Below are 27,830 nucleotides of genomic sequence, written 5' to 3'. Positions count from 1 at the left end.
TTTTGTGTTGTGTGTTACTCTCTGTGAAGTTGCCTTATTCCTCTGACTGGAAAATGTGTCAGTGCGTCACAGACTAGCCCAACTGGAGAGCCGCTCTCTTTCAGTTATGACTGTTCATAACACTGTTATGACTGGTTCATGAAGGCATTATGACAGGCTGCTTCAAGTAAGTGAGGCACACAATAAGGACTTTGTCAATGCTGCAGTCTGTAAATAAAGCTTTGAAACCAAGAGAACATGCAAATCAACTCAGTAAAATACATTTATTGACAGTAAAAGTTCAGTCGTCTTAATTGTACCTTTTTAATTTTTACACAAAAATATCAAAATACTTTACAGGGCATTAAATCTGAATATTGGCAAATTCATTGTTGATTAATTCTCTCAAACAAATACACTGTACATTGACAACAATGCTTGTCTTTTCTCAAATGCAGTGCTCAATTTAAATTTCATAAAACATTTTTTGATAACAATGCATTTAAAAACTATGCGTAGTCTAACTTGGTATTTAGCTACTGATTTGCGAGACTTAACTGCATTTCATGCATTTTATGTCCCAAGAAGTTAGTTCCATTTTCATCAAACTTCATTGAGAGAGAGGTGCTTAAATATGCTGTAATACATAACATATACACATAACGACATACATACATAACAACATGGATTATCTTGGTTACCCAAACTTCAAAGCTTAGAAAATGAATGTGTCTATACACAAACACATTAAAGTATACAATTTGTACTTAAACAATAAAAAACAACAAAAGTATATTAAAAAAATGATTTACATTTCATTGGGCCAAATCGCCCCAGTGCAACATGGGAAAGATTCCCTTTCAAGATTCCTTCGCAGTATTCTTTCAGTCAAAAACAATCTCTTCGACATGTTCTTTCCTAGATTTTTACCTTAATCGTACAACAACTCATAAGGACGTACATGTTCAACCGCAGACCTCCTTTGGAAGTCCTGTCAATATGGAGGAATAGGCTCATGTGTTATCAACGTTAACATTCTCCTATAGTCTCGTTGCTACAGTCTTTTACCAACTAACATAGTCGCTTGAAAGTTCCTCGCTGACAACTAAGTATAAAAAACAGAACAATTCCAATACTTACCGACATCACATGTACGGGAGGTCAATATCGAGGTTGCAAACAGAAAACTAATACACATTTGGAAATTATCTTTGACCATAGTTAAATTAGGAAATGATTAAATAAGATGAGTAACGAACACCACAAAGGAAAAATATTATTCCAGTCTAACAGTGAGTTATAAGACCTGGGAGAACAGCCAATGATAATGGATTAGCTTGATCCCAGCACAGAAGGACCTGTTATTATGTGCCACACAAGAAAGTAGATGCAGCAGGCAGTAAAGAAAGTTACATATTAGAGTTCCCGAGTTGCCTATGTGTTCTGAATGGTAACATTTATGACTTGGCATCATGATCTCAGTAGTAAGACATACTGTACATAATGGTGTTACTAGAATGACCTAACAGATGTCATAGACAGTCGTATCATAACAGATAAAGTCAGCTGATGACAATTGATTCAACACTGACCTGATGAAAGCGATAAGAGTTTGAGTCACAATTGTATAAGAACATAGTCACAAATACCATGACTGCTATGTCATTACTATGACAGCATTTTATAGATCTTACGACCAAGTAAAGTGGTACCATCTAACATGGGATGTTGCTTGTCAGTTCTTCTAAAAAACAGAACATTGAGCAGCATCTTAATAAGACACAATTACAGAAGATTTGAGACTTACCAATAAACATATTCTCATTTTACAATTGTTGACATTATCACCGTTGCCTATCAATAGTATAAATGGTAAGATTGAAAAGAGTGCTTTCACCTAAATCTGAAATAACGGTAAATGTAACCAGAACAAAAACTAGACTAAGAAATGGATAAGAGAAAAGAAGCTGCCTTTTGGCTGTTAAGGGTGAGTTGATTTTTCTCAGTAAATCTAGCGTTATTTTAAGGCATTGACAACTATACAGTATTGCTAAAAGAACAACTTGTTTTCCGGGCATCAAAAGAACAATATGTACAACCGAAACAAATAAGAAAACACTAACACTTCAGGATAGAGTGCAAAATATTCATACTAATCAATCACTAACTTGTCAGTTCCAAGTAGCCTAGAAACAGTAAGTACCAAATGTCCCTTATTAGGTTCTATATCAGCAAAGTACACATGGGTTGAGGAAACAAAAATATTAATTTCTTACATATTTACTTTGACAATTTTCAAATGTTTGGTTTCGTTTGATTAATCTCGGCAGCGGCACACATATCGAACATCATACATTCTCGCTAAATTCTCAGGGGTGGACTGAGGCATAGTTAGCATTCTACACTGTCAATGCCAGTCCCCAGATCATTTGGTGCCAGTCTGTAGCTGTGACATTTAATAGGATAGAATAGGAATATCATTGTTGTACAATATATGGGAGGGAAGAAAATGAAAGGAAGACAGACCTTGAGGAAGACAGTTGATGTTTAGTGAGGTGTCAGACAGTTTGTCCTCAACAAGGATGTTTGGAGGGATACATTGGTTCCACAGGGGTATAATTGCTTAAGTGGAGGGTCAGTGCTTCAGTAAAGTTATGGCCTAAGGACACTTTGGCCCAAAACACTCACACCCAAATTCCAAGTTGACACTTAACCCTACCCATAGGCACTCCAGTAGATCTAAAAGGTTTGGATAGGTTTAAAGTGATAAGGTAATTGATTTACCTTGTCTTCTGATTGGCTAGGTGGAATAGTCATCATATTGTTCAAACCCATCTAATCATTTCAGATCTCAGGAAGTGCCTTGAGAGTAGCAGCTAGGGGTTGATTTGGAATTGATTACCAGAGTCCAATTTCTATGCTGGACCACAATACTCTCCACATTTACCGTCAGGACTCCGGAGTCTCTGGCTCTGCTACAAGAGCGAACTCAATTGGTCTAGCTAACAGATTAGTGCAATTCAATTACAGACCACTGTATTCATGCTCTCTGAAAGCTGCCTACACACATATAGACCTAGAAGAAAAAAACATCCTCAAATAAAAGGAATTCAATACATTAAAAAAAACATAACCGTTTAAATTGAATCCATTATACATTCATAAAAGAGGGGGAAAGACAGAGATGATAGAAGACAGAGAGTTCAAGAGTCTTTCAGATGGAGATTAAAGGTGACATTAGTTTCTGATGGAACAGCTCAATTACTTTCCTTTCCCCTGTTATAGCTGCTGTTATAGCTGCTGTTATAGCTGCAACAGTTCAGACATGAAGATGACATGTCAGCCATTCTTGTCTCCGCCCTTCTCTCCCACCCCCTGAAATCAAACACATTCAAAACTGACCTGTGAGTTTAGATGTTCGGCACCCACATACATTTATCAACATTTATGGACTATACAGCTACAGTATAATATCAGGTTTAACAGCATTACAAAGCAAGTCAACCTCCTAGAAAGCAGTTTATTCTTTAAAGCTTCAGTTGATCAAGAATTAACATATACAATGGTCTATTCAAATAAGGAGTCTCGAACAACTGCATATCGACACTCACCCCGGGCTTGTGAAGTGCATTATCCTGCAGGCCGAAGAGGGGGTTTCCCTGGCCACCCTGCAGGGGCGAGGCCCCCAGGTTGGGGGACTGGGGAGTGGGGGTGGAGGTGAGGGCCCCGGTTAGCGTGAGGCGCTGTAGCTCCCTCTGCCGCTGCTGCTGCAGCATCTGATAGACCACCACCTGCTGCTCCTGAGACACACACAGCCCAAGAGATAAGGGACTTGAAAATGTGTAGTGATATGCACATCCAAAATTAATCCAACGGTGCTGGGCCAAAAAAAGACTGCAACATAAAATGTATGCTGTTTTTTTTCTCCATATATTTTTTGTGACCAAAATAAACCAGGCCATGGTCACACTCACTGAATAATTAGGGGTTAACAGCCAAGCAGATTGTTAACTTTTTCCCACGGGGGGCCAGCACAAAAAAAAAAGAAAAAAGAAATGAATACATTCACTACTGTAAGTCGCTCTGGATAAGAGCATCTGCTAAATGACTAAAATGTAAATGTAAAATTTGGAACAGAGAAACGAGAGGCCATGAGCAACTTGGGCCAAAATTGGCCTATAAACCGATTGGCCTATAGGTGGCACTGTTACAAGCAGTCTCACTTAAACCGTCATATCCACCGCCCTGTTTGCCGTAGTCTTGAAACTTTGTATGTACAGTTCCTTTAGAAAGTATTCACACCCCTTGACTTTTTCAACATTTTGTTGCACTACAGCCCAAATTTAAAACAGATTAAATTGATATTTTGTGTCACAGGCTTACACACAATACCCCACAATGTCAAAGTGGAATTATGTTTTTAGAAATGTTTACAAATTAATTAAAAATGAAAAGCAGAAATGTCTTGAGTCAAGTATTTAACCCTTTTGTTATTGCAAGCCTAAATAGGTTCAGTAATAAAACGTTGCTCGACAAGTCACATAATACATTGCATGGACTAATAATAGTGTTTAAGATGTTTTGAATGACTACCTCATCTCTGTACCCCACACATACAATTATTTGTAAGGTCCCTCAGTTGAGCAGTGAATTTCAAACACCACAAACACTAGGGAGGTTTTCCAATGCTTGGCAAAGAAGGGCCACCTATTGTTAGATGAGTAAAAATAAAAAAAAGCAGACATTGAATATCCCTGTGAGTATGGTGAAGTTATTAATTACACTTTGGATGGTGTATCAATACAACCTGTCACTACAAAGATACAGGCGTCCTTCCTAACTCAGTTGCAGGAGAGGAAGGAAAGCAGGAGAGAAAAGAAGAAAGACTGTACAGAGTAAACATATTCCAAAACAAGCATCCTGTTTGCACCAAGACACTAAAGTAAAACTGCAAAGAAATGTACTTTATGTCTAGAATACAAAGTGTTATGTTTTGGCAAATCCAACACAACACATCATTGAGTACCAGTCTGCTTTCCAACAGAAACTGTGAGACAAATTGACCTTTCAGCTGGACAATAACCTAAAATGCAAAGCCAAATAGTTGAAGTCGGAAGTTTACATACACCTTAGCCAAATACATTTAAACTCAGTTTTTCACAATTCTTGACATTTAATTCTAGTAAAAATTCCCCGTCTTAGGTCAGTTAGGATCACCACTTTACTTTAAGAATGCGAAATGTCAGAATAATAGTAGACAGAATTATTTTTTCCAGCTTTTATTTCTTTCATCACATTCCCAGTGGGTCAGAAGTTTACATACACTTAATTAGTATTTGGTAGAATTGCCTTAAAATTGTTTAAATTGGGTCAAACGTTTTAGGTAGCCATCCACAAGCTTCCCACAATAAGTTGGGTGAATTTTGGCCCATTCCTCCTGACAGAGCTGGTGTAACTGAGTCAGGTTTGCAGGCCTCCTTGCTCGCACACGCTTTTTCAGTTCTGCCCACACATTTTCTATAGGATTCAGGTCAGGGCTTTGTGATGGCCACTCCAATACCTTGACTTTGTTGTCCTTAGGCCATTTTGCCACAACTTTGGAAGTATGCTTGGGGTCATTGTCCATTTGGAAGACTCATTTGCGACCAAGCTTTAGCTTCCTGATTGATGTCTGGAGATGTTGCTTCAATATATCCACATAACTTTCCTCCCTCATGATGCCACCTATTTTGTGAAGTGCACCAGTCCCTCCTGCAGCAAAGCACCCTCACAACATGATGCTGCCACCCCCGTGCTTCACAGTTGGTATGGTTTTCTTTGGCTTGCAAGCCTCCTCCTTTTTCCTCCAAACATAATGATGGTGATTATGGCCAAACAGTTCTATTTTTGTTTCATCAGACCAGAGGACATTTGCAGTTGCAAACCGTAGTTTGGCTTTTTTATGGCGGTTTTGGAGCAGTTGCTTCTTCCTTGCTGAGCGGCCTTTCAGGTTATTTCGTTATAGGACTCGTTTTACTGTGGATATAGATACTTTTGTACCTGTTGCCTCCAGCATCTTTCCCAAGCTGTTTAAAGGCACAGTCAACTTAATGTATGTAAACTTCTGACCCACTGGAATTGTGATACAGTGGATTATAAGTGAAATAATCTGTCTGTAAACAATTGTTGGAAAAATTACTTGTATCATGCACGAAGTAGATGTCCTAACCGACTTTCCAAAACTATAGTTTGTTAAGAAGAAATTTGTGGAGTGGTTGAAAAACGAGTTTTAATGACTCCAGCCTAAGTGTATGTAAACTTCTGACTTCAACTATATATACTGGAGTTGGTTACCAAGATTACATTGAATGTTTCTGAGTTGCCTAGTTACAGTTATGACTTAAATTGGCTTTAAAATAATAATGTGCAACTATTGTACAATCCAGGTGTGCAAAGCTCTTAGAGACTTACCAAGAAAGACTCACAGCTGTAATCACTGCCAAAGGTGATTCTAACATGTTTTGACTCAGGGGTGTGAATACTTATGTAAATGAGATATTTCTGTATTTCATTTTCAATACATTTGCAAACATTTCTAAAAACATGTTTCCACTTCGTCATTATGGGGTATTGTGTGTAGATGGGTGGAAAAAACTAATATTTAATACATTTTGAATTCAGGCTGTAACATAACAAAGTGTGAAAAAAGTCAAGGGGTATGAATACTTTCTGAAGACAACGTAGGTGTCTTTCCTCATGCTGAACAAATTTGCCTCAAGGACCCATAACATCCGTCAGGTCAGATTTTCCTCCATCTTGGAAATGTTGGAAAACTTGAAAAGTTAAGGGATTGGTTAATAAAACAATATGGAAACTATTAACAGTTCACTTTTTGACTATGTGATGCTAATGCTTAAAATAGTCATAAAAACATTTATTCTCATGGACTAAAAGTCAGATTCTGTCCAAATTTGGTTTTGGACTCAAAATAGTCCCTAAAGAGTTTGAGAAAATATCACTGATGCATTCAAAGATGGTCACACTATACTTGTTACAAAGGCTCATGGCAGAAACCAGGTTTCCCCTCTACTCTGGCCATGCCCCACCCTTGCCACTCACCTCACCTGCTCCACTCTGCTCATTAGCACCCTTGACTAATTAATTAGCAGTTTCTCCCTCCAGTCTTTCTTATCCCTGTTGGTGAATGCATGGGAAGGCCATCTCATGTTTTCCTGTCCCTGTTGGTGAATGCATGGGGCGGCCATCTCATGTTTTCCTGTCCATGTTGGTGAATGCATGGGGCGGCCATCTCATGTTTTCCTGTCCATGTTGGTGAATGCATGGGGCGGCCATCTCATGTTTTCCTGTCCATGTTGGTGAATGCATGGGGCGGCCATCTCATGTTTTCCTGTCCCTGTTGGTGAATGCATGGGGCGGCCATCTCATGTTTTCCTGTCCCTGTTGGTGAATGCTGGGGCGGCCATCTCATGTTTTCCTGTCCCTGTTGGTGAATGCATGGGGCGGCCATCTCATGTTTTCCTGTCCCTGTTGGTGAATGCATGGGGCGACCATCTCATGTTTTCCTGTCCATGTTGTGCATGACTGACAAGTGAGTACATTATATTATTGAAGATGTATAAATGTTAATATTAAGATCCTTTAAAGTTTATATACTGCTGCCAAATGACTTAATACAATTTCCTGTCAGTCCAGCATACGAGATGCATTTCAGTTATTTATTTATCCCTTCTGCGCTTGTCAGTCGTGTTTATATGTTAACATGTGTTTGTATCTCCCTCTTGTATTTCCCTAGTAAACCACAACATAATCCTGCAACCTTTCCCCATGTGCTCCTGTGTCCTGTGTTCAATAAACCTCCCTATTTGGATTCCTGCTTCATCTCCTCATTTCCTCTGCATCTTATCGATGCGCCATAGTGACAGTTTGAACTCTGAACCAGTCAAAACCTCCTTCTACAGTCCACCTTTGCTGTATGGAAAAACCAGATGAGGCACAGGAGCCATTCCCAAAACCACACAGCCAGGGGTGAAAGTAAGGCTGCACGGAAAAGATACGGTGTCCCGGCAAACTAAATGGTGGAGGTACGCCTTACCGGTAAAACATGAGCCTGTAACAAAATGTCAAGAAAACTGTAGGCTATTACACCACTTCTTATCATTACCGCATGTCAGAGGCATGAACAATGAGCGAATGGACTTGCAAATGGGTCGTATAGCCTACGCTCCAAAATGCGACGTGGTTTGACGAAAACCCTGTCATTTTGACAAGGCAGAGATGAGGGGCTGACACCGAGACGTGCGCGGACAGCAGTGGACGCTTACATTCTGGCCTAGTGACAATCACCAAATGTCATAATACTTTTTGGTGTTTTGTGTAACAGATGTCTCCTTCCATTCACCACTATTAAGAGGCTGGAAATATGTTGCAAGTGGATGAACATGCGCGTGTAGCCTAGTAAATGAGCCCTTTGAAGTGATTATTTGACAATCAGATGAAAACATCATGACTGGTTGTGTTTATGCCACAATAAATTCAAATTCAAGAAAATGTCAAATATTATATAGCACCATTATTGCATGGAACTCCCTTCCATCTCATATTGCTCAGATGAACAGCAAAAATCTTTGAAAATAAACAGAAAGCAACATCTCATGGCACAACGCCTCTCCCCTATTTGACCTAGATATTTTGTGTATATGTATTGATTTGTTGGCTATGTGCCATTTTTCAATTGATGTAGTTTTGTCCTTGTCTATTAATGTTCTGTATTATTTCATGTTTTGTGTGGATCCCGGGAAGGGTACCTGCTGCTTTAGCAACAGCTAATGGGGATCCTAATAAAAGGTCATACATTTTAAAAGTTAAATTACAATTCTTTACGACAAGGCCCACAGAGATCCTATTGAATTAATAGGGATTCTATATGTTATTCTTACATTTTTTTGGTGCACTACAGGACGTCCCGTAATGGGAAGAAATGAATTGTACTTTCACCCCTGCACAGGAGTACAAAGAATCTGAGGAGGAACAAGTGGGAGACTTCAAAGTTCAAACCTAATCCAGGTCCAAACCCCATAACCGGACACCAAAGACAACCCATGACCTTGTCCAAAATAGGTCATGACTGTCCCATCCACAAAAAGCTATGATGCAAGCTTTATAGGCAACTGTTGAAAATCATGGAGTAATCTTGGAGAAGCTGAGGTTTCAGATGGCACCCTCTAGCACAAATTCCAGTCCAAAACAGTATACCAACGCAGCTCCCAGTGTTGGCATTAGCTACACCTGATCAAGCTCAGGCTACACCTGAACCACCAGCAGTGGGCCACCATTCCAGGGCTGTAGCTGCAGCCGCCCCCTACCAATCACCTCTGCCACCTCACCCCCAGACTCATCCTATCCAACCTCAACCTATACAGCTCCAGCCTGTAGCGCCCAATAACAAGCCTCTAGCTTCAAATAAAAAGAAATCTGATTTTACATGTCCATTTAAAACACTGTAAATCCACTCCACAGCGGCCTATCAACTTGAAACTTGTCATCACTATCATAGACATCCCGAAGATGAATTACACTGACTTTGGTAATGATATCTAAAAAAACAAGGAAACTATTAATAACAACTCATTCTTTGCATATGTAACACTAATGCTCAAAATCATCTTCTCCTCGTGAAGCACACGTCAGATTCACTCCAGATGTTGTATTTAGAATCATGATTGCCCATAAAGGAAGATAGTTCCTACATGATCGAGTGCTTGCTTTGTGAACCCCGTTCATTGCTGCTCGCAGCTATATTTTAATAATGTATCTCTTATTTCGGTCCTGACAATTCATCCATTAATACTGTTTCAGTTTTATCTTAACATCTTAAGATAACCATCTTATCATCACGGTTGTGTTGTATTGCGTTACCAAACATCACGAGCGTGTACTGCAAGTGTTTGCATGTCTGAGTATGTTTGTAGGGCATGGTAGAGTCATTACTGGAGTGAAGTTCTGCTGGAGAAGGAGCTGCTTCTGCTGCTCGGACAGGAGGGAAGACCTGAAACACAACCATGTTAAATATTACTCATCATGGGTCACCCAGCCAACCCATTAGTCACAACAAAAATCAATTACAGTAACAGTCTAGACCAGAATCAGTCAGCGCAGCCAGTAACAACAAGAAATCAACTGTCTGTCACTATCAGACTATATAAAAATCTATCACTGTCACAAAAATAGTGGCCGTGGCTATCACAACAACAACAACAACAACAACAACAACAACTGATTAACAGCAAACAACCAACAACATCATCACAAAACAATCAACCAACACTATCCCCAACCATTATACTTTTCTGGTGATCAGACAGGGAGGAGGTACTCACGGACTCATGCTCTTGGGGAGCTGCAGGCCCTGTGCCAGTGCCTGGGGGCCCAAAGGAGGAGGCTGGGGCCGCAGGGCCGGCAGGGTGGGCTGGGGGCCATTCTGGACAGGTGACTGGATCACCCCGTTCAGGCTGCCCAGCACGCCGTTCATGTTCAGCTGGGGACTTCCTGCTTGGGAGGCCATGAGCCCGCCCACCATGGAACTACTGGCCTGACTGAGGCCCCCCAGGCTGTCAGTCAAAACCCGCCCAACAAGCCCATTCAGCAAGGGCTGACTGAAGGAGGCGGGGCTCTGCTGAGGGGGCGGAGTGCTCTGGAAGGAGAGGGAGGAGCTACTGCGGGAGGGACTACCAGAGTGGAGCTCCTAGAGTCGGAAGATAAAAACACAGGGTAAAACTAATTGGACCGTTATGGTTCATTTACAGGTGCAATCTGTAAGTTTCATTTCCCCATATTTAATATCTTAACATTCCCTCAATGTAATAACACGCCCACCTGAAAATCTATCTTTTTCAGTCACCTGTTTCCTGTGTTTGAGGGATGAGGGATGAAAATCCACTTGTCACTTAAATCTCGCTGGATGAATTGCTTTCATTTTATTCCTGCGACTCTTTCATACTCTTGCTTGTGCCTGTCATTTTTTCACCGTTAACGTTACGACCATGGAAACATTTATAATGACCTGTCAAACAAACTCCGGTAATGGCTAAAATGGGCTCAATGGAATAAATTGTCTTTACACTGATTCTATAAAAAACGCTAAAGTTTCGTTAGGGATATAACGCACCATCTTGACACTTACATCACAAGAAAGATAACTTTATTTGAATGGGTGTTCATTTTTTGTGGAATTTGAAAAAGTAATCCTTTAATACAGTTGAAATGTTCACAAATTAGATGCGTTAGGTTCTAATTCTCAGAGTAAAACACTCAACGGCCATTATGAAAGCTTAAACAAGTTTAATTCTTCCCAGAGGATCAATACAGCTGCATTAGACAAAAACATTTTCACACAAGCACTGATATTTAACCGTTCCTCATAGGCTGAGTCTCCTCCTACCCATCTGTACAAACATCGTTTTTTACTGCTAGGCAGGACACTAGTGATTCGGGCCATAAACTTTTATTTCTGACCTCAACCGCCCTCCATCACCATTCCATGGTTCTCTCCCCTTATTAATGCCTGCCACATGTAATCACTTCCCTGCACTCAACACATTCCAAGCTTAGTTGCACACACTATATACCTTCCTCCTATAACCCTTCACCTCTGGTGTAGATCCTCTAAACCTCAGCACTCCATTAGTGACATGAATAAGTATATTTTCATATTCTCAGAACCCAACAAAAGCAACTTCCGAAAATGAACACTCGGATTATAGTGATATTATGTTTGATCTCGCAAAAAAATGCAAAGTATGTTTAGATACTGTAGGTGTAATCTAGAGCCAAGCGTGTTGATTTTAATCTGAGGGTATCCTGCTATTGACACACTTGTTGAATTATGCAAGAGAACGTGAGAACAACAGTAATTAATGAGGCGGTCTAGTCAGCGCAGGTGAGTGCAGATAGGGTAGACAGAGGTAGTGTTTGGGGGCTTCAATTTACTCATATATGCAAATAAACTTGGTGTATTTATGCAAACGATGCACATAGAATTATCTTTATTTTAACACAAAATACCCCCCAAAATACCTAATACAATAACAACATTTATATATGAGTGCATTCTAATAACAAAAATGCAATTCTACAATAAATTGAATGCCTGAATTCCCACCAAAATCACTAAACTCATTATTTGTCCGTATAATTCTCAATATCTGATGGATTATAAACATTCTAAAAGTATCTTCATCCATTGTCCTTCTGTTGCATTTATTAGAACATTTTTAAAACCTTTTTAACAATTTAGATGACCGTTGCTACTCAATGTACAAACAAGTAGAGGCAGCACCTTTGATTGGAAATGAAACTCAGATGTCACCTTAAATGCTATAGTTTGGGATAAAAGGTAAGAGTATTGTATAACTAACTACACAGTGGGTTCAGGTATTGGTCGGTACTAAGTAAGGTATGGTGGGCACAAAGGGGTTCTCACCTCGGATGAGGTGATGAAGGAGGTATCATTCAGGAAGCAGCTTTTAGACAGGGGACTCTTATTGGTGCTGAGGGGGTCTATAGGGACAAGAGAGGTACACACACAGGGATATAGATACAGGGACAGGGAACCAACTACAAGAACACAACACACAACTGTCCAGATTATAATGACAAAAACAAGGTCTGTGTTTGGGGATGGTGTCACTCTTTTCAGACTAGCAAACTAACTCTAACAACGAATGAGGTAAGGAGGATAGAAAGCTTCTGAGAGGAGGTGAATGAGGAGTGGAGGGTGAGGAGGGCTTTCTGAATCTGACCGTATGCGGAGGAGAGGAAGCTGATGTGGGCGTGGGTGGTGGTGGGCACTAGGCCCTGGTCGGAGTGGTGGGAGTGATGGACCTGCGGGGGGAAGGGACAGGCCAGCTCCACATTGAGCAGCTGCAGCCGCTCCTTCTTGGCCGTCAGGCTGAGGATCTGTTCCTGGAGACGCTGGTTCTCCTGCTGCAGCGAGTGGAGGGACTGGAGCATCTCTACAACTGGAGGAGAGAGAGAGATGGAAAGGGGGAGGGAGGCGGGAGAGGGGGGTAGAAACAGGGAAAAGGGGTCAGAAAGAAAGTGAGAAAATAAGAGAGTGAGAGAATAGCACTGTATTAGAGTCACTTCCGTTTTTTGTTACAGCTTCCTGAGTGTTGTGTCACACAGTATTGTTTGTGCAAAGACAGGTCCTAAGGGATACACTAATGATCATTGCTGCACAGCACATTTTAAAGGATCTGAAAGCAAGTGTATCAGACTGACTTGGGTTGATAAGAATCCACTTCCTCTTCAAAGAGTCCAAAAATACATTTGACATTGGGTGTGTATGACAGACTGTGTCATAAAGGCAGACACATCACCCCAAAAAAGACAAACTGAAAATTCTCAGAGAATGAAGATATATTATAGACTGCCACAAAGCATCCCAGTGTACAGTGCCTTGCAAAAGTATTCATCCCCCTTGGCGTTTTTCCTATTTTGTTGCATTACAACCTGTAATTTAACTGGATTTTTATTTGGATTTCATGTAATGGACATATACAATATAGTCCAAATTGGTGAAGTGAAATGAAAAAAATAACTTGTTTCAAAAAATTCTAAAAAAGAACAAATGGAAAAGTGGTGCGTGCATATGTATTCACCCCCTTTGCTATGAAGCCCCTAAATAAGATCTGGTGCAACCAATTACCTTCAGAAGTCACATCATTAGTTAAATAAAGTCAAAATGTGTGCAATATAAGTATCACATGATTTGTCACATGATTCCAGTATATACACACCTGTTCTGAAAGGCCCCAAAGTCTGCAACACCACTAAGCAAGGGGCAACACCTAGCAAGCGGCACCATGAAGACCAAGGAGCTCTCCAAACAGTTCAGGGACAAAGTTGTGGAGATGTACAGATCAGGGTTGGGTTATAAAAAAATATCCAAAACTTTGAACATCCCACGGAGCACCATTAAATCCATTATTAAAAAATGGAAAGAATATGGCACCACAACAAACCTGCCAAGAGAGGGCCGCCCACCAAAACACACGGACCAGGCAAGGAGGGGCATGAATCAGAGAAGCTACAAAAAGACCAAAGATAACCCTGAAGGAGCTGCAAAGCGCCACAGCGGAGATTGGAGTATGTGTCCATAGGACCACTTTAAGCCGTACACCCCACAGAGCTGGGCTTTATGGAAGAGTGGCCAGAAAAAAGCCATTGCTTAAAGATTTTTTTTTTTTATTGTTCGACAAAAGGCATGTGGGAGACTCCCCAAACATATGGAAGAAGGTACTCTGGTCAGATGAGACTAAAATTGAGCTTTTTGGCCATCAAGGAAAAGGCTATGTCTAGCGCAAACCCAACACCTCTCATCACCCTGAGACACCACCCCCACAGTGAAGCATGGTGGTGGCAGCATCATGCTGTGGGGATGTTTTTCATCAGCAGGGACTGGGAAACTGGTCAGAATTGAAGGAATGATGGATGGCGCTAAATACAGGGAAATTCTTGAGGGAAACCAGTTTCAGTCTACCAGAGATTTGAGACTGGGATGGAAGTTTACCTTCCAGCAGGACAATGACCCTAAGCATACTGCTAAAGCAACACTCGAGTGGTTTAAGGGGAAACATTTAAATGTCTTGGAATGGCCAAGTCAAAGCCCAGACCTCAAGCCAATTGAGAATCTGTGGTATGACTTAAAGATTACTGTACAGCAGCAGAACCCATCCAACTTGAAGGAGCTGGAGCAGTTTTGCCTTGAAGAATGGGCAACAATCCCAGTGGCTAGATGAGCCAAGCTTATAGAGACATACCCCAAAAGACTTACAGCTGTAATTGCTGCAAAAGCTGGCTCTACAAAGTATTGATTTTGGGGTGGTGAATAGTTATGCACGTTCAAGTTTTCAGTTTTTTTGTCTTATTTCTTGTTTGTTTCGCGAAAAAAATATTTTGCATGTTCAAAGTGGTAGGCATGTTGTGTAAATCAAATGATACAAACCCCCCAAAAAATCAATTTTAATTCCAGGTTGTAAGGCAACAAAATAGGAAAAATGCCAAGGGGGGTGAATACTTTCGCAACCCACTGTACTTACTATTGGCTCCCATCTCTCCGTTGCCATGCTTCTCCAGGAGGAGCTCTATGTGGGAGCTGGATGGAGGGACGTTTTCAGGGCGACCTCTGACCCCAGGGCCCACGCCCTCCCTCTGGTCAAACAGTAAGGGCAGACTGCTCATAGGAGACCTGAGAAAATAACAGTGGTAAATCAACAGGGATACGGCTACAGAGAACAGAAACCGATTGAAATTGAATAAAGTTGGTACACAAGAGACAGAATTAATTGAATGGTAAAGTATACAAAAGTAAAAGTGATAGTGTGAGAGAATGGGTTTGATAGTGACAGTGTGAGAGAATAGTATTGATAGTGACAGTGAGAGAGAACAGTGTTGATAGTGACAGTGAGAGATAAAAGTGTTGATAGCGACAGTGAGAGAAAATTGTGTTGATAGTGACAGTGAGAGTAGAGTCATAGAGAAACTTACTGTGAGGAAAGGCTGTCTCGTGGCGAGTTGTCGTGACATGGGAAGCGACAGTCGTCCATCTCGGACTCTGAGAGGAGAGAGAGCAATCCCGATAAACTACCAGGTAGCTACAGTAGGGGAGAGTGGGGTAAGTTGAGCCATTTTTTACATTCAGCATCACTCCGTCAAGGGAAATATAGTATGTCTTTCTGTTTTGAAAACATAGCTTGTCCAAAAAAAGTGGTCTCTGGGCACAACTTAGTTGAGCTGTGGGACATGGTAAGTTAAGCCGCATACACATTTCTGTACTAAATTAAATATTACCACTACCCTTTTAAAACCATGTCTATCTTCATTTCCCAAACACAACTCAACACAATCACAATCGATTTTTGTCTTTTAATAATTTTAAGGATCTTTTAACAGATGCTTAACACCTAAGGCCCTGTTGTTACCTCGTATCTCATTCCTTGATTTTTTTCTGCCTGGGAAGAAAACACTTACATTTGCTCAACTTGCCATTGGCTCAACCATTGGCTCAACTTACCCCATGGCCATTGGCTCAACTTACCCCATGGCCATTGGCTCAACTTACCCCATGGTCATTGGCTCAACTTACACCATGGTCATTGGCTCAACTTACCCCATGGCCATGGCTCAACTTACCCCATGGTCATTGGCTCAACTTACCCTATGGCCATTGGCTCAACTTACCTCATGGTCATTGGCTCAACTTACCCCAAGGCAAACATTTTGACTATATTATCCCACACAGGTACAATGATGCACTTTCATGCTAGGTTTAGGACCTCATATTGAAGCTTATAGAGACCCAAACTGATGTATAGAACAATCTGCAAATGATCTACTTTGGCTTAGACACAAGCATCATGAAACCTCTAACACAATAAATTCATTTGACTTGGTGTTTTTTTTTTTTTTACCTAACTTGCTTACCACTTTTTCCATGTGATTTCTTCCGTCTCAGACTGAAATGAAGACCTCTTCCTAAATATTTGGTCAAATTATAAATTTTGTGTATGGTTTCCTAGAAACAAGGGTGGCTCATCTTATGCCTTTGTCTCAATTTACCCCACTCTCCCCTATGTAACTTCATAGCAAACATAAGTATCTCACTAACGACTGTGTGTGTGTGTGTGTTACCTTGAAGTGAGGTCTGGGCTTGGCTCAGTAGTGAGGGCAGTGTACGGGCAGTAGAAAGGACCCTGCTAAACGGCTGAGAGGAGCTGAGGCTGTAGGAAGAGCTGGAACATGGGTGTACCTACAAGGGTTTAACACACACAGAACAAAGTTAGGATCTCATTTACCTGGCAACTGAATACATGTGGGATACTATTTTAGTTGTAACATGATATCATTGATAAGCTCAGTCAAATGGCACTATATATTCCCTGCATAGTGCACTACTTTGACCAGAGCCACACTACTTTGACCAGAGCCTTATGGGCTCTGGTCAAAGTAGTGCACTACAGATGTAGGATCTTAATTTGATCACCTTGTACCTTGAGGTTTAAAAAGGCGCATTAAGTTTGTAATTTCCACTTTGAAATTTCAGACTCCTTAACGAAAACATTTATCAACCCCTACAAAAGTATCCATTAATTAAAATCCACATAATAATTAATATTTCCTGTTGCAACAGGATTATGTTTCTGCTGTAGCAAACTGGCTCAAATGAAGATCATACATCTGTATATATAGTTGAAGTAGAAAGTTTACATACACTTAGGTTGGAGTCATTAAAACTCGTTTTTCAACCACTCCACAAATTTCTTGTTAAGAAACTATAGTTTTGGCAAGTCAGTTAGGACATCTACTTTGTGCATGACAAGTAATTTTTCCAACAATTGTTTACAGACAAATTATTTCACTTATAATTCACTGTATAACAATTCCAGTGGGTCAGAAGTTTACATACACTAAGTTGACTGTGCCATTAAACAGCTTGGAAAATTCCAGAAAATGATGTCATTGCTTTAGAAGCTTCTGACAGGCTAATTGACATCATTTGAGTCAATTGGAGGTGTACCTGTGGATGTATTTCAAGGCCTATCTTCAAACTCAGTGCGTCTTTGCTTGACATCATGGGAAAATCCAAAGAAATCAGCCAAGACCTCAGAAAAAAATTGTAGACCTCCACAAGTCTGGTTCATCCTTAGGAGCAATTTCCAAATGCCTGAAGGTACCATGTTCATCTGTACAAACAATAGTACGCAAGTATAAACACCACGGGACCACTCAGCCGTCATACTGCTCAGGAAAGACACACGTTCTGTCTCCTAGAGATAAATGTACTTTGGTATGAAAAGTGCAAATCAATCCCAGAACAACAGCAAAGGACCTTGTGGAGGTGCTGGAAACAGGTACAAAAGTATCTATATCCACAGTAAAACGAGTCCTATATCGACATAACCTGAAAGGCCGCTCAGCAAGGAAGAAGCCACTGCTCCAAAACCGGCATAAAAAAAGCCAGACTACGGTTTGCAACTGCACATGGGGACAAAGATCAAACTTTTTGGAGAAATGTCCTCTGGTCTGAATAAACAAAAATGGAACTGTTTGGCCATAATCACCATCGTTATGTTTGGAGGAAAAAGGGGGAGGCTTGCAAGCCAAAGAACACCATCCCAACCATGAAGCACGGGGGTGGCAGCATCATGTTGTGGGGGTGCTTTGCTGCAGGAGGGACTGGTGCACTTCACAAAATATATGGCATTACGAGGAAGTTAAATTATGTGGATATATTGAAGCAACACCAGTCAGGAAGTTAAAGCTTGGTTGCAAATGGGTCTTCCAAATAGACAATGACCCCAAGCATACTTCCAAAGATGTGGCATAATGTCAAGCTATTGGAGTGGCCATCACAAAGCCGAATCCTATAGAAAATTTGGGGGCAGAACTGAAAAAGTGTGTGCGAGCAAGGAGGCCTACAAACCTGACTCAGATACACCAGTTCTGTCAGGAGGATGGGCCAAAATTCACCCAACTTATTGTGGGAAGCTTGTGGAAGGCTACCCGAAACGTTTGACCCAAGTTAAACAATTTAAAGGCAATGCTACCAAATACTAAGTGAGTGTATATAAACTTCTGACCCACTGGGAATGTGATGAAAGAAATAAAGGCTGAAATAAATCATTCTCTCTATTATTATTCTGACATTTCACATTCTTAAAATAAAGACAGGGAATTTTTTACTAGGATTAAATGTCAGGAATTGTGAAAAACTGAGTTTAAATGTATTTGGCTAAGGTGTATGTAAACTTCCGACATCAACTGTAGGTAATAGGGTGCCATTTGGGAAGCAGACTAAAGTTCTGCTACCTGACCCGAGCTTGACAGGCTCTGACATTATACATGTGGTTAGGGCCGGGTGGGGCCTGTTTATTCATCAATAACTAGGGTACGGGAAGGGTTTGGGTATCACTAAATTGATCACAAAAATGTTGAAGCTGAGCCATTTGCTCGTGCTCTGCTGCACAGTACAGTCACATCTGACTAAGATCACAACATGATGTCAGAAGTGCTTCAACCTCATCAAATATAAGACCAATAAGAGATTATTTCACAGAGTTTAGAGTGATGCAAAATATCTAACAGCTAACTGCTCTCTCATGTCTCTTCATTGAGCAGAGTAGCCCAAGCGGAGCCGTTGCTATGGCTACTTAGACTCAGATCCGCCATGAGCAGAGCAGGGAGCTCCTTGACAGACAGAGAGGAGCAGCTAGCGGATTGACTGACGCAGGAAGTTATTTCTGATTTCGGCCAGGGCCGGGCCTGGGTAGGGTAGGGCCTGAATGCCGCGGGTATGGGTAAGGCTCTAACACAGACATGATGTTGATTTCTGGAGTACCTGGGTGTTGAGGGCAGAGTTGACTGGTTGAAGTGACAGCGTGGAGACGTGAGATGGCAGGAGTCCTGAAGAGAGAGCGGTGCTACATATGCCTCCGCCCAACGACAGAGGGGTGTTACAGACACCGCCACTCAAAGACAGAGGGTCCTTGTGACTGGTGTAGATTCCTAACCAAGAGAGTAATATCAGACTCAATTCATAAATGCAATTCATTTATAGAACACACACATGCACATATGTACAGACATACACACATACACACAACCGCACACCTAAAAGTGTTGAGGTCATATCTTGTCAGAGTAGAGCAAAAGCAGGATGTCAACCCAGCCATTGACGCACATGCTCTCTCTGTTGACACAACAGAAAACCACAATCTAACAAATCTCTTTACGACGCACAGATCACTAACTACCTAAGATGTACTACGTATGTGCAGTCTGCACTTCTAGTTCTGCTCAAAAAGTAATATTCATACAAGGGTTCTTCCCTCTTATTTCTACTCAATCTGTTACACTTCTTCATCCTTTTCTTTCTCTGTAGTGCAAATATGTACAAGCTTAAATCTGGCCGCCATTTTCTAAATGAGGTATCTTGCTTCCTGAACATCTCTAAATACACATACTTATAATGTGTACATTCATCATCCACAGCCACAATACACAGAAATGCTGTGTATTATTTTCACATGCAAGTGCACGCTTGCAGTCACTCGTGCGCACACAGGAAGCTAGAGGGCTACCACACAGAGATACGCCCACTCAGACAGATCTGGTGAGACTCACCGGAGCCGCGGCCTGTGGAGAAACTGACGCTAGAGGAAGTGGAGGAGGAGGGGAAGGAGGAGAGGGAGGAGGTGAGCAGAGTGGAGGAGTACGCTGTGTGGGGGAGGGTGGAGGAGCTGGGGAAGAGCGAGGAGAACGAGGTGGAGGAGGTTAGGGAAGGAGGTGGAGCAGGAGCCGTGTGGTGATGGTTCTGACGGTACTCCTCCTCCCGCCTCTCCGTCCGCTCCCGGTTCTTGCTCCCCCGCGGGCGCCCCGGTCCGTGCCGGCTCTTCTTGTTGCCACGGTGCCTCCTCTCCCGGTGTGTTGGCAGCGGTGGTGGGGGCGTGGCCTTGTCTTCCTCTAGGTCGGCCTCCTCCAGTATAGGGGGCGTGGCTAGGTGCGGGGACTTGAGAAGCGACTTGGAAAGCTTGTAGTCCCCCGAGGAAGAGGAGGAGGAGATTTTGCGGAGCTTGCTGCTGCCGCCGCCTAGCCCACCCGAGGAGGAAGTGATGCGCATGATGGAGCCGAAGGTGGAGATTGTGACCTTGGTCTCAAAGGAGTTGGCCTCGCCCTCTGACCTCTCGTGACCCTGCGACGAACCTCCGTGAGGTCCGTCAACCGGGGTCAGGGCCGGGGGCTGCAGAGAGGCCTTGTTGTGATATTTACTATTGTCCAATTCCTCCTCCTCTTCTTTCTCTTCTTCCTTTTCCTCCTCCTCTTCTTCGTCATCTTCCTCAGGCACTGTCTGCCTGGTCCGCTCGTCACGGTGCTCCTCGGCACCATGCTCGTCCGCTCCTCGGTCGGGGTCGCGCTCCAAACGAGAGGTAGAGGAGAACGGGAGGAAGTCTTGGGAGCTGCCACCTGGGAACACACCGTAGTTATACCTAAACACAGCACAATAACCAGACAACACTATACGGTGCAGTTATACCTAAATCATTATAAAACACACGTTCAGACTAAACACAGTGAAGTTATACCAAAACAAAGAGTTCTGCACTAGAGAGTTGGTTATTCACCAACAGAACTGACTGAGAAGTAGTTGGACACAAAATGGCCGGTTGGTTGGCCCATAAAGGATTAGCTTTGTACCAGTGTTGAAGGGACTGGAGGAGCAAGAGGAAGAGGAGCAGCTCTTGCCAATGCTTCCTGTCTTCTTACTGCGATGTCCCACCTGGCCGTGAGAGCTCAACCTCTTCGAATTCCCCTCGCTGTCCTTGTTGCTGTGGTGACCCGACGACAACTAAATCAACAACACAGGGGAAAGTGTGTCATGGGGTCACGGGGGAAAGTGTGTCATTATAGGTCACGGGGGAAAGTGTGTCATTATAGATTGAGAAGGGGTTTGATGTCATAGATTAAAGCCATTTACGCGCGTTAGAAAGTATTGTAATACGGTCCTGTTAGAGAGTTCAACCAAGGACCTCACCTGAATAAAACCATTTTCTCAAATGTATCAACTTAGCAATAAGCAATAGTTCAAACTATTTAGGAGCCCAAATGGTTATACTAGAACAATGAAGGAAGACAGATAGGATGGGTGGAGGTGGGGAAAGACTAGACTAGATAGAGAGAGAGAGAGAGAGAGAGAGAGAAAGAGAGAGAGAAAGATGAGAGGTTAGAAAGAAAGAGACAGAGACTGAGGGCATTTAGGGGTGTAAATATTGGGGTTGGCTTTACCTTGTCCATACTGCTGGACAGTGAGGAACCCAGACCATCAGATGACTTTTTATGCCGCTCCTTTTGCCTCATCTTGTCCTTGTGACTCTGAATGAAACCAAAGGGAAAGGCTGAGGATTTGAGCATTTATGCTAATACAGAAATACAAGCCACACAAAGCAATAGCCAAATGCACATTCAGTATGTACACACACACACACACACACACACACACACACACACACACACACACACACACACACACACACACACACACACACACACACACACACACACACACACACACACTCACTCACCTTCCTGAGCCTGTGGTGGTGGGAGCCGTGTTTGTCCTGGGCGGGGGATGTGGAGCGCCCCCTAGAGTGGCCGAAGGAGCTGCGTTCTGTGTTCTCTCCACTGGAGCGCATCTTCCTCTGCTACAGGACACCACAGAAGAGAGGCAGAGAGTCACACTGCTGCCAACCGTAACGGTCACAGAGGCAAGTACAGCTATAGGGGCAATAGCTAGACGGGCAATAGCTAGAGCTACAGGGGCAATTAGGGGGAAGAAGCTATTTCTCCACGCCGTATTGAAAGCTGTCTCCTTGCCTTCCTCAATGCAGTACGTGAATGGACGTTACAAGTCCTTTCCAAAGCCTTCTTATTACACAATGCAACACATTTCCACATTTCATTCCATTTAAATAAAGAAGAATTGGAGATCTCCTAGAAAGCTGAAAATAGACTTGAATAGATTTGCCAGTCTCTTACCATCTTGATGTAATGGTGTTTGCAGTAGCCACAGTACTTGACGTTGTCAGCCTCAGGGCCCTCCTCCTCACACAGCAGGCCAGCCATCTGAGCACTGCACAGGGTCAGACAGTCAGACAGATGGGAGAGGACACACACACACACACACACACACACACACACACACACACACACACACACACACACACACACACACACACACACACACACACACACACACACACACACACACACACACACACACACACACACACACACACACACAGACCACTCACCAGGTGACGTGGAAGGCTTGTCGACAGCCCTGGCGGTTGCACGTCATGCAGGCTCCACAAGCAGCCTTGCTCTCTCGCCCATGGTCCTCACAGATATAACACGTCTAAAGAGAGGGGAGAAGAAAGATGAAAAAGGATGATGACTGACCAGAACATATCTCCTCTTATCAACATCAGATGTCATGTCCACCTGAAATCACTCACAGATGTAACGGGCAGACTTCGCTACGGAAGGTAAATCGGTCATTCCATGAAATGAGTGCTTTTTTTGCATCCCTTTGATTTATTAAGTAGGAATTGTGCTTAAATATTGCTTTTTAAAAACGTGTTATTTTACTGTAAATGAAGTGCCCTTAATATAGACCACATGGAACATTCAATACATCTGATTTTTAATATGAATAAAGACTTGCTAAAGTGCCAAAATTCAGCAATATGACATGTCTCTCTGTGCATCCTCTGTAACTTATATGAAGATTTTAACCCACTTAACCCCAACATTTCTGAGTGGGTCGAGCATAACACGTCAACTCTGTTATCCAGAGATAGACTAGAGATGTATTTGACATATTTTACATATTTTTTAAAGTTAAGTAAGCATATAATTGCCCCTATCTGTTGCTGTGTACAAACGTCTATTCCCCGTCACAAGGAGATTTATGGCTGATTTTAGATGAAGACGTCAACCATGTTACTTTATTTGGCACCTAATAGGCACTTACAATAGTAATTTTTTAAATTTAACCTATGGAGATGGGAAAAAGTGTTTTCTATTACATTGAACATGTACTCTTTATGACAGAATGATACAATTAAGTGAAATAAAAAGTTAAGACTACTCAAAAGGTACCTAATTGGCGGAACGAGCCAAATCTAGATGTCTGTAGGTGTATCCCACATGGCATCCTATTCCCTATAGAGCGCACTACCTTTGACCAGGGCCTATAGGGCTAAAAAGTAGTGCACTGTGCTGGGCTGGTCAAAAGTAGTGCACGACATAGAGAATAGGGTTCCATTTGGGACACAGCCTGTGTGATACTGTTCAACTGTATGGGCCTCACCAGCGCCCAGAGTCCAACCCTAGCCTGTCATTGATAGCAGCCTGTTATAAAACATTCTGCCCCCCTCCACACCTCGCTCCCCCACAGCTATTACCCAGACAGAGACAGAGGGGGCTGGCTGTCTGCCTAGCAACAGGTGCTGGACAAAGGAACAGCGGGCTCCTTACCTTTCTTCTCTTCTACCCCTCCTTCCCTCCATCTACCCCTCCTCTCTCCTTGTGAGCCATAAGTATCATGGGCCAAAGGGAAACAGAGAAACGGCATCTGGAGCTACTGTAAAGGAGGGAGGGTGGTGGGCTTATTGACCCTTCACTCATTGTCTGCGTCCCAAATGGCGCCCTATTCTCTGTGTAGTAAAGCTACTTTTGACCAGGAGCCCATAGGGGATAGGGTGCTATTTGGGACACGGACATTGTCCAATCAAACGCTCTCTAAGAATGCAGGGCAGCAAATCCGGATGAATGGCTCTGACAATCCAGACCAGAGAGGTCCAAGCCATTTACTGTAGCTGCCCCTGACACTGTAACATGAGACCACTACAAGACAAGCACTCACTATTGTACAGCAGCAAGCGTCTACGTAGCTTCCCATTGACTCTAATAGAACTGTAATCCAATCATATAAAAGCTTTCATTCCAAAAATCTTGTCTGGTGGGCATATGCTGTATATAGATTTTTCCACAATAGCAATCACTCAAGACCATTAGGCCTAAAAGCATGCAGACTGTGGTGGGATACATGGCACATGACCATCCAGATGCCAACTCTAAAAGAGATAACTTGCAGAGAGGACTTGAAAGAGAGGGCTTAGGAAAAACTCTGGATGATCTCATGAAAGCTTTGCCTGTGCAAAAAATATACTGTATACTAATGACTGCTTGCAAATCACAGAATCGGACAAAAATGCCCCCACACGTTTGAGTGGAATATTGAAGATAGGCACATAGATGGACAACCATTTACTCTGGCTAAAGAAACAATATCTCCAAATTGATTAAATATTCATAGGCCTATAAAATGCATTTTAAATGACGGTCAAAACATCCTTCACAAAAGACAAACAAGCTTATCAAAAGTTGAAGTGAACAGTGAAGAATACCTTGATGTATCTGTCGTGAGGGACGTACTGTAGTACGATAGGCTCCATGGTGAGAACGTTGGCAAACTGCACCTCGGGAATATAGAGCGCACAAACCACATGGGCCCAGCCTGGAGAGAGAACAGCTCACATTAGTACACACACACACACACACACACACACACACACACACACACACACACACACACACACACACACACACACACACACACACACACACACACACACACACACACACACACACACACACACACACACACACACACACACACACACACACACACACACACGCGCGCACACACGCACACACACACACACACACACACACACACACCACACACACACGCGCACACACACACACACACACACACACACACACACACACACACACACACACACACACACACACACACGCGCACACACGCACACACGCACACACACACACACACACACACACACACACACACACGCACACACACACACACACACACACACACACACACACACACACACACACACACACACACACACACACACACACACACACACGCGCACGCACACACACACCCTGACGTGCATACACACACATTAACACAAACACATCATATATTTGTAAGACAAGGGAAACGTGGAGGATGGCGGGATTGATGGAAAGTGGAGGATGAAGAATAGAGGAAAGAAAGTCAGCGTCCAGTAGTTAACCTCCACTGTCTGTCCTCTTGAGGGCGCCATCTTTGTGAGGGCACAGCTCACATCTCTGATGAGAAATGAGAGCACACCTCACAATAACCAACTACGCACAGTAGCTTCAATAGAATGCTGTACTACCAGTGGTATTACTACAACAGGCAGGGATATGCTGTACATTGATTGACATGCAGTACATTACATTGATTTGAATGAGTACACGGATAATATCTTGATATACTGGACATATATACTCACCACTCTGGCAGCTCTCTCCTGAGACTCACATTTTCGACAGAACCATGGTCCAGTGGGCACCTGGACGATGCCATAGCACGCTGTGACACACACACACACACACACACACACATATAAATAAAGACACAAATACAGACATCTTTAGTCTACCACTCAAATGAATGAGACACAAAAAAGAAACAAAACCAGTGACCTAACGTATTAGTTAAGTAACTAACTAACTTCTTGGTATACCTTCAACTTTTAATTAGTATTCTTTTTTTTACTGTTGAGAGGAAGCATAGAGTAAGTACGTAGCCTTGCACGAGCCTTGGCTTGTGCGAGCCGGAACGACTCATAGGAGAAAGAGCCCATCTCCTGTTTCTGTAGCGTGAAGCAGCTTGATGTACAAGTTCACCCCCTGGACAGGATGCGTCTATCACAGGGCTTTACCCCCAATCTATCGCCTTAATGCTGTGCGCCAAGCAGAGATGCAGCAGGTCCCATTTTTACAGTCTTTGGTATGACTCGGCCGGGAATCAAATTCCCAACCTTTTCAGGACAGACTCTCTTACCACAAGGCCACTGAATTGAGAGAAGGCATAGCCAGGGCATAAAGTTAAGTGTAACAATGATTTATATATTTCTTGTCACAGATATTCCCGAGATGATCCCAATATTTATAGGCTACTGATGTAGGTCACCTTTTTCAAAGAGTGGTGGTGTTTTGAACGCAGCCATAGTGGTTTTACCTGGCAAGACAGCCTGATTTATAATAATATGACATTAATAACAGCTTGTAAACTCAGATCGTATTGTGTGTCAGCTACATACGATATTGTTATTGATGTGTCCTACATAACACAATAAATAAAAGCCATAGGGGATATACTGTGAAGGTTTGTACAACTGTTATAGCCTTACAACTGTAAATGTTTACACATTAAATCATAATGAATTATTCAAATCAAAACTCATGGACATATTGAGTGGATACATTGTTGCATTGCTGAGATACAAAGATGTCAACAAAGAATGTGGATATATCGTTGAGGAAACAATTCATCCGCAAGGCCCGATAGGCCAGCTAGTCTGCTGCTCCAGTAGTAGCAAATGCTTCCTAACGATGCGTAACTTTGTATCGAATAATAGCCATTCTACCAAAACCGCATTAGTCGTCGCCATAAAGGCTTGACGTAATTTTATATGTCTCTTCTCGCTCTCGCACCACGTCAACGCGTGCTGAAGGAAAACACCCCCTCCCACATAAACACAGACAGACCCGCACGCACGTAGGCACGCACCACCCCATCCTTACCCCAATACCGTAATTACATTGTAATATAGCAAGCTAGTTACCCTGGTGCACAGCGACGCTGCATCCGTGCCCATCACAGTATACAAGAGGATTTTCAGCCCAGCCTCGCTCATCGGAACACACGCAGCAACCTCCAACCATTTCCCGCATACTGTTCCCATACGGTATTTTATACGGTTTTGCGGCGACTTAAATCGCCAGGTTGTCAAGTAGTCCTTGACTTCAACGGTGTATCAAACATGGTAGTCGGTAGTCGTGCTACACTGCAATCAAGAATGAATTTCAGCGTGGGGTTCGGGTACAGCGAGTTTTCCGTGATGTCTTCCCGTCCCCCGTAGAACCGATGCAGTGCGCATGCCCACATCTGCAGAATAGTCTCACTGTGTGAAGATGACAATATTTCCATCCCTTGAAGTTGTACGTTCTCTGTTGTCCATGCTCAATGACAATATATATCCTTCCTTTCTACATTATAATGACAAAACAGCCCGATCTCCTGCTGTCGAAAAGCAATAATGACAAGTGTAGACTAAAGCATGCCTCTCTTTGAACTGTGGATAAAAGCACTTTAAATGCATAGCGCC

General features: G+C 42.6%; 1 protein-coding gene across 1 annotated transcript; it reads right to left on the bottom strand.

Moving 5' to 3' along the window:
- Window positions 1-249: 249 nt before the first annotated feature.
- LOC106564951 (protein AF-17) lies at window positions 250-27,762 on the bottom strand. Its single transcript, XM_014131500.2, has 20 exons — window positions 27,288-27,762; window positions 25,950-26,029; window positions 25,707-25,761; window positions 25,005-25,114; window positions 22,845-22,948; window positions 22,570-22,663; window positions 22,116-22,235; window positions 21,820-21,906; window positions 21,232-21,382; window positions 20,161-21,000; window positions 19,376-19,542; window positions 16,669-16,786; window positions 15,526-15,592; window positions 15,078-15,226; window positions 12,777-12,995; window positions 12,458-12,534; window positions 10,356-10,720; window positions 9,967-10,024; window positions 3,591-3,779; window positions 250-3,354 (listed from the first exon to the last, which is right to left on the bottom strand). Exons 1-20 carry the CDS (start codon window positions 27,394-27,396, stop codon window positions 3,319-3,321), a joined length of 3,195 nt encoding a protein of 1,064 aa, XP_013986975.1. The 5' UTR covers window positions 27,397-27,762; the 3' UTR covers window positions 250-3,318.
- Window positions 27,763-27,830: the final 68 nt, after the last annotated feature.

This window comes from Salmo salar, chromosome ssa12, assembly GCF_905237065.1.
Source record: "Salmo salar chromosome ssa12, Ssal_v3.1, whole genome shotgun sequence".
NCBI lineage: Eukaryota > Metazoa > Chordata > Actinopteri > Salmoniformes > Salmonidae > Salmo > Salmo salar.
The sequence above is the reverse complement of the archived record's forward strand: the minus strand, read 5'-3'. Positions and strand labels throughout refer to the sequence as shown.

Bases quoted from the DNA above. Each gene is read 5' to 3' on its own strand.
- LOC106564951 (XM_014131500.2), bottom strand. From the start codon at position 27,396: ATGCGGGAAATGGTTGGAGGTTGCTGCGTGTGTTCCGATGAGCGAGGC. The intron at 12,996-15,077 runs GTAAGTACAGTG...TCTCTCCTCCAG, and splicing joins CGGAGAGATGGGAGCCAATA to TTGTAGAGATGCTCCAGTCC. The intron at 10,721-12,457 runs GTGAGAACCCCT...TTCCGACTCTAG, and splicing joins CCTTCATCACCTCATCCGAG to GAGCTCCACTCTGGTAGTCC.